At 57.4% G+C, this 10,642-nt stretch overlaps 1 protein-coding gene across 1 annotated transcript in view; it reads left to right on the top strand.

Moving 5' to 3' along the window:
- Nucleotides 1–6,815: 6,815 nt before the first annotated feature.
- Nucleotides 6,816–10,642, top strand: part of COL11A2 (collagen type XI alpha 2 chain) — a gene marked incomplete at both ends in the record, with an annotated part of 45,658 nt that continues 41,831 nt past the window's right edge. Inside the window, one exon of the mRNA XM_081319227.1 lies at nucleotides 6,816–6,900. Within this exon, the coding sequence (XP_081175353.1) occupies nucleotides 6,816–6,900 (85 nt within the window). The remainder of the gene's footprint in view (nucleotides 6,901–10,642) is intronic.

The raw sequence follows: 10,642 nt of genomic DNA, 5'->3' as shown, positions 1-10,642 counted from the left end.
GGACTGCTACTTGGCGGACTGCCCCTTGGCCTCCCGGTCTGGCAACGCTGGAATTGGGGTGGGGGGGTCTCCTCTGCATCCCACAAGCCAGTTGGGGGGGGGCTTTCAGTCCATCCCCGGCGCGAGAGCCCCCCCCTTTTCCACAAAATTCCCCCCATGCCGTCGGTTGGGAAGGGCGGGCCGGTCTCCCAGCTGCCTTTCCCCCCCCCCCCCGCCCGCGGCCAGCGAGGAGGAAGGGGGGCTCCTGAGCGCGTGCAAAGCGCCAGAGCTGGCAGAGCGGGGGGGGGCGCGGCTCTGCGGCCGGCCCCCGCCCCACCCGCAGCCCAGAATAGCCGGCCGCCGCATTCCTCGCCGCCCGGCCGGGACCCCACCCAGGGCGTCGGCGGAGGGAGAAGAGGGGGAGGGGGCGGGTCTCGGCATTTCCCCCCCCCACACACACACATTGCCCAGGGTCTGCCTTTCTTCTTCCCTCCCACCCGCCTCGGGATCCTGGTGGGGGTCTCTCCCCACGCGAGCCGGGGAAGCGGGTGGGCTTTTGGGGGGGGGGACGGGGGAAGCGAAGGCGCTCTGCTCGCGCTCAGAGGTGCCGAAGCGGAAGGACCGACTGTACGCCTCGGAGGGACCCCCGCGCGGCGGAGACGGGGCTCGCTCGCCCCCCACCGCTCCCCACGTCTTCCCATGGGGCTTGCCGCCCGTCCCCAGCCCCCCCTCTCTGCCTCCCGCGGAGCCCAAGACGGTGCCAGCACCCCTGGCCTGGCCTGCCTCTGCAAGGATGAGTGTGTGTGTGGGGGGGGGGTTTCCTCTTTTGGGGGCAAAATATTTATAATTTATGCTTAGTCTTGGGTATACAAAGCATGTCTTAACAGGTAGTTTATTAGTCATTGGGTTGTTATGAAACATATAAAGAAACCAAGATAACATGATGATACAGAAGTATTCATCTTACAAGAAACTGCCCAATAGATTAATATCATTGGTTGCAAATAAACTATCTAAACCCACCTTCCCCAACTGGGCATTTTCCTCCAGATATGTTGGACTGTTCCTCCCATCATCCACAGCCAGCACACCCAATTACAGTGTATGTTGAAGATGACGAAGTGTGGTACTGGGCCCCCTTTTCTGAGTTTACCCCCCCCCCCCGCCTCCCCTTTGGCAAGGGGGGGAGAGATGGGAGGACATGCCCTCCCCCCCACCACCATGGAAGACGTGTTCCTTTGCATGTCCCTCCCATCTCTCCCCCCACTTGGTGAGGAAAGAAGCCCCCCCCCGTGCAAGACAGCTGCAGCCCTTCCCCCTGTGCCGTAGCCCCCCCTCCCTCCCTCGCTCGGACGGACGACGGACGGACGGATCCCAGGAAGAAGGCTGTAATTAGGCAGGGTGGAGTGGGGCGGCCGCAGGACCCCACCCACCCCAAGGCCGGTCCCTGGAGTGAGGGCTGCCCTCGCCGGCCGGAGCCCCCCTCCCAGGGACGCCCCCCCCTTCACCTGCCTTTGGCCGGCCTCTTGCCCCTCCTCTGGCCTGGCTTGGGTCTCGCCTGGGCATCGTTTGTGTGAATAGCCCTGACTTTCTCCATCTCCCTGAGCTGGGACAGCCGCGCTTCGGTGACCAGCCTGGCCAGGGAGGTGCATGGGGTGGGCGGCACACCTGGGTGCCTCGAGGCCCAGACAGCCTGGGGCGGGGCTCCCTTTGCTGAGGCTGGGAATGGTGGGGGGGCTTGGAAATGGGGGCAGGGGCTGCTGCGGGATTGCTGAAGAAGCAACGGCGTCGGCCTTTTCTGCAGCTGCCTCACATCTGTGGCTCGTGTCTGTCTGTCTGCCTCCTGCCTTACTTACCTTTACAAAGATCTTTCCTGTGGGTGCCGTGTGCCCACGTGCCCCTCGCCCACCCACCCCCTTTCCCCAAACACTTGCCTTTGTTTCCCCCCCTAGCTTAAAAAAGTATTGTCTGAATGCAGCAAACGCCTCTGGGGGGGGGACAAGAGCAGCTTGGAGAAGGATTAAGCATCTCCCACACCTGGTCCCTTTACAGACTGGTGGACTTCAGGTCCCAGAATTCCTTTCAGGCCGGGCTGGCTGGGGAATTCTGGGAGCTGACGTCCACAGGCTTTAAAAGTGGCCAGGTTCAGGGAATCCTGGCTTAGCTCCATAGCCGGGGTGGGGATGCTGGGGCCTGGGGCCACTGGCTTCTCTTCTGGAAGAATCCGGAAGGCTCCGGAGAGGCGACTCCCAAGTGGGGAACTTGCATAGGTGAGGGGTGGGGGGGAAGCTCCACGTTGCAAAGTGGGGGGAGAATTGGGGACCCGGGTGGGGTCCCCTGAGGCTACTCTGCAGGGAGAAGGGGTCCTTCGTCTGCCTCGGGAGGGAGGGGCTGCCCCTCCCCGCCTGCCCCACCTCACACTGAGCCAGGCAGCCCGGTTTTGTGGCTTAACGTCTCCTCAGAATTGGAGTTTAAGCAACCATGTTACGTGATGCCAGCCTTTCTGTCAGAATCCATTTATACCATATTCATAAATGAAATGTTTCAAACATTATTCCATGGAATCTGCCATCTCCCGAAGAGAAGAGAATGGATGTGTATTGAACCGGCAATAGGCATTTCAAAGGAAAGGAGAAGCCATTTGAACTGGGGAAACAAAAGGGGGGGCTAGCATCTGGCTTTTGTCACGGAAGACAGCAATAAACATGAAGGGTCCTAAGTTCCTTTTTCCCATGAGAGGGATGATATGAGAGAAAGGATGGGGGACTGACCAAATGGGGTTAAGGGGGGTTAAACCAGGAACTCTTTATAAGGGTTTACTTCGTGGAATAATATAAGTCCTGTCTCGTTCCTACAACCAAGCATGTCATAGTAAAGATTCTTTTTTGGAAATAGATTTGACTCCAAGAATTTTGTCTTCCTAAGACGTGGTTTGGGGTGGGTCCTGACACTTTCCCTCCTTTGGCTGGGTTAGGATCTAGCTGGGAAGTGGAGTGGAGGTAGTGTGTGTGTGTGTGTGTGTGTGTGTGTGTGTGTGAAACAGCCCCTGCCTGCGACGGAAGTGGTGGCCGTTGTGCAGCTTCCAATGGCCACCTTGCCTGACTGTCGGAGGGGGGGCACCCTGGATCCCCCCCTGCCAGCACCTGCCATCCCAGGGGTCCATAAACCTGTCCCCTTTAAGACTTGTGGACTTCGACTGCCAGAATTCTGGGAGTCGAAGTCCACAAATCTTAAAGGGGGCAAGTCTGGGGACCCTTAGGCTGGCTTGTTTCTTGCGGTCACACCGGTAGCCTCCCCTGCGCAAACACACACACACACACCGTGCCCCCCCCCTGCCCCACAGGACCTTCCCCCCCCTCTCCTGAGGCAGGGAAATCTGAATTTTCCCAATAGTGCCTTTCTACAAAACTGTATCGTGTGAGAAGCCCAATGCTGGCTCGCCCGGGCTCCTTGCTCCCTCCCCCCACCCAAAGTGAGCCCCCTCTGAGCTTGGGAGGATCTTTGTCCCAGCCCCCCACCCTGCCCCCCCCAGGCCCGCCCCACGGCCAAGGACAGGAAGGCAGCCCAGCTAAATTCGGCCTCCTAATTACAGTGTCTCTTCTGAGCTCCCGGCTGGGGGGGGCGGCGGCTCCTGGCCGGTCCAGCAGAGGCCCAAGCGCATCTGTGTCCAGCTGTGGCCAGAGAAAATTTTCATGGAAAACAGCTGTGGTCAGGGCAGGGCCGCCGGGCACAGCTGTGAAAAATGGCTGCCTGGCGGAAAACAGGCAGCTATCGTGTGTGTGTGGGGGGGGATTCCTGGCTGAAAATGGGGGCCTGGTGGTGATGGGGAGGCCCTTTTGGGGGACAGCAACGAAGGCATCTCTGCACACGCATGCGCACGCACACACAGAGACGCACACACACAACCTCTCTGAGCGAGATGGCACAATTGCGGCCTGTGGAACTCATGGCTGCAAAGAGAGCCAAGGGCTCGGACGAGTTTAAAAGGGACCGAAAACTCATCAGTGTGTGTGGGGGGGTGAATGGGGGGAGAACCCCCATACTGGCCCTGGGCTATTTTCCTCCTGGCTGAGGGGGTCCCTCCAGGCCCTTTTGTGGACTCCAAAATGGGATAGTTCCCCCCCCCAATTTGTGTCCTGGAATTGTGTTGGCCGTTCGGAAGCTCTGCGTGGCCCCTGGGGTTTTCCTTTGGGGCAGCCAAGCCAGGACCTCTGGAGCAGAGCCGGGTGCAAGGAACCGGACCCACACGTGTGAAGAGTTCAAGCTACGCTGGCTGAGGGATTCTGGGAGTTGAAGTCCACAAGTCATAAAAGGGCTGAGTTTAAAGACCCCGGAGATACACAAAACTCTGTGCAGTTTAAAGAGGGGAGGGGGACTGAGCTCTGGAACCTCGCATCTGTGCCAGGCTCAAAGCTAATTCCACACTTGTGGGTCCACCCCCCACCCCCCACCCCGTGTGGCTGGGGATTCCCCAATGGGAGCCTCCCTTGCCAATGTGAGGTTCACCTCTCACTCCCCAAGGCAGAAGGCCCTGGAAAACCTCAGCCCTGCCCCCCATCACACACACACACCCCATGTCTCTTTTCCCTCTAGCTGTGGGATTCCCTTTCTGTAAGAGTCACAGAATAACAGAGTTGGAAGGGACCTTGGAGGTCATCTAGTCCAACCCCCTGCTCAGGCAGGAAACCCTATACCAGGGGTAGGCAACCTCGGCTCTTTTATGACTCATGGACTTCAACTCCCAGAATTTCTGAGTCAGCTATGCTGACTCAGGAATTCTGGGAGTTGAAGTCCATGAGTCATAAAAGAGCTGAGGTTGCCTAACCCTAACCCTATACCATTTCAGGCAAATGTCGGTCCAGTCTCTTTTTAAAAAACTTCCAGTGTTGGAGCATTCACACGTTCTGGAGGCAGGTTGTTCCACTGGTTAATTGTTCTAACTGTCAGGAAGTTCCTCCTTAGTTCTAGGTTGCTTCTCTCCTTGACTAGTTTCCATCCGTTGCTTCTTGTCCTGCCTTCAGGTGCTTTGGAGAATAGCTTGACTCCCTCTTCTTTGGGGCAGCCCCCGAGATACTGGAACGCTGCTATCGTGTCCCCCCTCGTCCTTCTCTTCATTAGTTGGAAGGGACCTTGGTGGTCATCTAGTCCAACCCCGCTCCTTCTCTTCATTAAACTAGACATACTCAAGTCCAGCTACTTTTATATATATATATATATATATTTCAGCCTCCGGTCCCTTGATCCTCTTCGTTGCTCTTATTTATTTATTATTTATTTATTTATTTGGTTTATATACCGCCCTACTCCCAAAGGACTCAGGGCGGTTTACAAGGCAAAATTTAAACACAATACAATATAAAATTAAAATTAAATTAAGTCTCTTCTCTGCCCTCTTTCTAGACGAGTCTCAGCGTCTTTTAAACCTTTTGGCTCCTTGCCTTCCCTTTTCCGGCCTGCTTCTGGGACGCAGAAGAAGCAGCTCCCCACAGGAAAAAAAAAAGCCCCGGGGGGGGGGACGAACCCCAACCCACCTCCCTCTACTCTGCCCTTCCTTGCACCCAGCTCTGCCGGTGGGAAGGGCAATTGCCATGGCCATCTGGAGCTGCTCCCACCCTTTGCGCTACCTTGGGGGGAATTGCATGGGGAGGGGGTGCATTCTGGCCTGGAGCATTTGATCTGGGCAAGTGGGGGGGAAAACCCCCTATTTCTTTGCAGTGTGTGTGTGTGTGTGTGTGTGTCTTCCTGTCAGACCCCAGGGACTTTAGCTGGGTCGGACTACAACTCTCATCATTCCCTGCCACGCGGCCCCCTCGGACTCGCAACGCAGGGTGCTTCATGCCGGTGGGGCAGGTGCTGGGCGCGGGAAAAGCCTTCTGCAGATCCTGGGAGATGCCCCCCCCGCTCCCCCCCAGATTGAGGGGAGGCTCTGGGTGTTCAACATGGAGCTGCTGTGGTTGGGCTCACTTACTCGAGCTGGGCGCAGCCTGGAGGAGGGTCTCTGCTCCCAGCCTCCCCCCCTTTCCCCCCCCCCCGCGTTGAAGAGGCGACGACTCTTTGGTGGGCTTTTAATGCTGTGGGTTTGAAGCGTTATTTTATCCCTTCCAAGGCCGTTTCCGTTCTTCAGCAGCCCCCCCCCAGCAGAAAAGATGGGGTTTCACTGAGAAGTGTGGGCTGTGCCCCCCCGAAAAGAGGGAGGGGGTGAGGCTGGACACCCACCTGGCCCTGAAATGGTGGTCTCTTCTTCTTCTTCGCATCCCTGCGACCCGAACTTATCTGGGTCCGCTGGTTCCTTGGGGGGGGTGACGGTGTCTGTAGTATGTGGGTGTGGGGGGCTTCAGCGCGTGCCCAGCAGCTGCTTTTATCCAGCCTTCCCATGGGGGGGGGCTCAAGGAAGGAGACAGAACTGCAAAGAAGAAAGAGCTTTTCCAGCTTTGGGGGGGGGCAGCGAGCGGGAGGAAAGGAGGGGGGGGTCTTCGCTGCGTCGAGGGTCCCCGAGAGGAGATCTAGCGGGCTCCAGCGCCGACATCCAACCGGTGCAGCGCCGCTCCAAGGGAAAGGAGGGGCTGGCGGGGGGCGGGGGCGGGGGCGGCGAGGGGGCGGTCAGGGCGGGGCGGGGGCCGTCCAGGCCGGAGGAGAGGCAGGAGGACCGGACGGCCAGCCAGGCTGCCTGGGGCTGCGCCGGAGACACACGCCGCCGATCCTGCGCTCCTGCCCGGACGGCGCCGCTGCCCCAGGACCGACGGCAACCGGCCCAGGATCGACGGGAACCGGCCCAGGACCGACGGGAACCCGGCCCCGGTCGCCCGTCCCGTAGGCTCGCTTCGCCGCCGAGGGCCATGGAGCTCGCCCGGCGGCGGATGCTCCCGACGGCGCTGCTGGCGCTGCTGCTGCTGCTCCCCTCCTGCCTGGCCGCTCGAGCAGGTAAGCGCGGGCCGGTCGGGGGTCGTCGGGAGCTGCCCGGGGGGGGAGGGTTGGGTTCCCCCCCGGGGGAGAGTCGGGTCCCTCCCCCACGCAGCCCCCTCGGGTCCTCCCCACCCAGCCCTCGCCTGCCCCGCCAGGCAGCCCCCTCGGCTCCTTCCCACGCAGTCCCCTGGGGGGGGTCCTCCACGAAGCCCCCTCGGCCCGGGAGCCGCTCTGACGGGAGATGGGCGCTGCGGGGGCGGGGGAGGCCAGGCCGCGCGGAGGACTAGAAGCTCGGACAAACGTGTCATTTGCGGGGAGAAGCCCGGCTCGGACATGTCTCGGTATCGCGGAGCGGGGGGGGGGGCGGGTGCGTAAGAGGAGGAGGGGGGAGCCTCTTTGGCGGCCACTGCCCGTCGAGGGGGCCGCCGCCGCCGCCGGGTCCAGCCGCCGGCTTCAAGCGCCGGCAGGTGGCGGACTTCGGGTCCGACGGGCGCCGCCACGTGGTGAGCTGCCTCCCGTGTGGGTCGTTGGCCCGACACCCCCTCCCCCGCCCGCCGTGCCTCGCGGGCGCGCTCCCTCGACGGGCAGCCGGCGGCGGACACCGGGGAGGGAGGGGATATTAATAAATAATAAATAATAAATAATAATAATAATAATAATAATAATAATAATAATAATAATAATAATAATAAATAAATAATAATAATAATAATAATAATAATAATAATAATAATAATAATAATAATAATAATAATAATAATAATAATAATAATAATAATAATAATAATAATAATAATAATAATTGGAAGGGACCTTGGAGGTCATCTAGTCCAGCCCCCTGCTCAGGCAGGAAACCCTATACCATTTCAGACAAATGGCTGTCCAGTCTCTTCTTAAAAACTTCCAGTGTTGGAGCATTCACTGCTTCTGGAGGCAGGTAGTTCCACTGGTTAATTGTTCTAACTGTCAGGAAGTTTCTCCTTAGTTCCAGGTTGCTTCTCTCCTTGATGAGTTTCCATCCGTTGCTTCTTTTCCTGCCTTCGGGCGCTTTGGAGAAGAGCTTGACTGCCTCTTCTTTGGGCCAGCCCCTGAGATACTGGAAGGCTGCTATCGCGTCCCCCCCCCCCTCTTCCTTCTCTTCGTTAGTTGGAAGGGACCGTGGAGGCCATCTAGTCCAGCCCCCCCTCCTTCTCTTCCTTAAACTAGACATCCCCAATTCCAGCAACCTTTTTAAAATAACTTTCCCTTATATGTTTAGAAGGGGAGGGTGGAGCGCTCCCCCCCCCTCCGCTCCGACTAGGCAGCGCTTCTCCGGGTGGGGGTCGCGGGGGGGGGAGGTCTCCCGAAGCTGCCGGGGAAGGGAAGGGAGGGGAGGGGAAGGGAGGGGAAGGGGCGGCAGCGGCTCCGGAGCGGCCGCCTCGCCCTCCCCGCGGCGGCGCGCCGTCTGCCCGGACAGGGCGGCCTTTGTGCGGCGGGAACAGTGAGCGAGTGTCCGCCGCGCTGCCTCCCGGGCCGGGCTTGTTTGCCTTTGGGCGGCGGCCCGGAAAAAAAAAACCAGCCCTGGGCGTCCCCCCCCATGCCAGGCAAGCAGTGCCCCCCCTCCCCGACGTGCCCTTTTCTCCGGGACTCTGCTTTGCCTACCTTCACCCCCTCTGCCTTTTGGGGATCCCCCCCTCGACCTGCACCTCGGAGGACCCCCCCCTTTCGCTTGGGTGGAATCCCTGGCCATCGAGGGGGATTGGCGAGGAGGGGGGGCGGCTGGATAGGGAGATGGGAGAGATATTTATAATTGATTAATAATTTATATATATATATATATATATATATATATATATATATATATATATATATATATATATATATATATATATGTGTGTGTGTGTGTGTGTGTGTGTGTGTGTGTGTGTGTATATATATATATATATGTATGTATGTATGTATGTATATATATATACATACATCATACATACATACATACATCATACATACATATATATATATATATATATATATATATATATCTCGCATATAATTAATAAGAAAGCCTGGCTTCTTGGCGCTGGCCGGATGCCCCGGCACTCCTTGCCACTTGACGTTCCCATGGGTTGGGGCAGGGGGGGTCAGCCAGGCAGAGGGGCTTCCCTGACGTTGGCCTGCCGTGGTGGGAAGCCACTTGGATGGGGGGGGTGGCTCAAAAACAAGTGGAAAGGTGGGAGGGGAATCAAATCGGCCTTGGGGGATCTGGAGAGGTCATCTAGTCCAACTTGGCCCTTTGATGACTTGCGGACTTCAACTCCCAGAATTCCACAGCCAGGCATTGCTGGCTGAGGAATTCTGGGAGTTGAAGTCCGCAACTCATCTAAAGGCCAAGTTGGAAGACACCCCTCCCCTCCTTGTGGACTTCAATTCCCAGAATTCCTCAGCCAGCCAGGCACCCTGGCGGAGGCATTCTGGGAGTCGAAGCCCACACGTTACAAAAGGGCCAAGTTGGAAGAGCCCTGATCTAGTCCATCTTCTGATGACCCGAGAGGGATCAGGGTGTGTGTGTGTGTGTGTGTGTGTGTGTTTGTGTGTGACATCGTGACAGGGAAAATCTGTGCGGTTCCCAAGCATTGACAACTGAGGGATAGTAGCATGAAAGTGGTGGAAAATGACAGTGTGGCTTCACACACTTGGAATAAATAACACCGTTGCTGGAAAAGGGGAACGCCTACACACATGATACCAGTATTCCAGTATTTGAGAGGGGGAGGGTTGCCCCAAAGAGGAGTGGGGGGTTCGAATTATTCTCCAAAGCGCCGGAGGGCAGCTAATAAAGGGGAGAAGCAACCTGGAATTAAGGAAGAATTTCCCGACAGGCAGAACAATTAGCCAGGGGAACTACCTGCCTCCAGAAATTGTGGGCGCTCCATCACTGGAGGTTTTTAAGAACAGACTGGACAGCCGTTTGTCTGAAATGGTTTGGGCTTTCCTGTCTGAGCAGAGGGGTTGGACTAGATGACCTCTGAGGTCCCTTCCAGCCGCAGAATTCTATGGTTGTCACGCCTGCAATTGGTCCAGCGCCCCCCCCCCAACACACACACACCTGGGGAACGACGGGAGCTGTTCTCCTAGCTTCGTAAGCATCCCAGTCTCTTCAGCGGTGAGGCGAAAGGTGACCCCACTGTGCCTGTTGGGCTTCTGCCTGCGTGCGCTGGGCTGATCCCGCTCGCTGGGCTTCAAGCACACGGGATGACTTTTGGGCTCCAGCCCCGTTTCTGCCAGCTCGGCCTACCTCGCCAGATTGTTGTCTGACCTGGTTCCACGCGCCAAAATTCGGGCAAAAAATAAAGAAGGAGAGTTTCTGTCTTGCTGAGGTTTAGGGGACCTCACCTGTTGGGCTTCTGCCTGTTTTACACTCTGGAAAGGCTCTGGATGAAGTGTAGATGACTCCTTTCTTCCTTCCCGATCTCTCTCTCTCTCTCCTTCCTTCCTTCCTTCCTTCCTTCCTTCCTTCCTTCCTTCCTTCCTTCCTTCTCCTTCCCCATTGCTTCCTTCCCCTTCCTTCCTTCCTTCTCATTCCCCATCTCCTTTCTTCTTTCCTCCCTCCCTCCCTTCCCTCCCTCCCTCTCTTCCCTCTCTTCCCCATCTCCTTCCTTCCTTCCTTCCTTCCTTCCTTCCTTCCTTCCTTCCTTCCTTCCTTCCTTCCTTCCTTCCTTCCTTCCTTCTTTCTCCTTCCCCATCGTTTTCCTTCCTTCCTTCCTTCTTTCCTTCTCCTTCC

The sequence above is a fragment of the Vipera berus genome (assembly GCF_964194415.1).
Source record: "Vipera berus genome assembly, chromosome: 2".
Taxonomy (NCBI): Eukaryota; Metazoa; Chordata; class Lepidosauria; order Squamata; family Viperidae; genus Vipera; species Vipera berus.
Note: the sequence above shows the minus strand (reverse complement) of the source record. Positions and strands in the feature narration are given on the sequence as shown.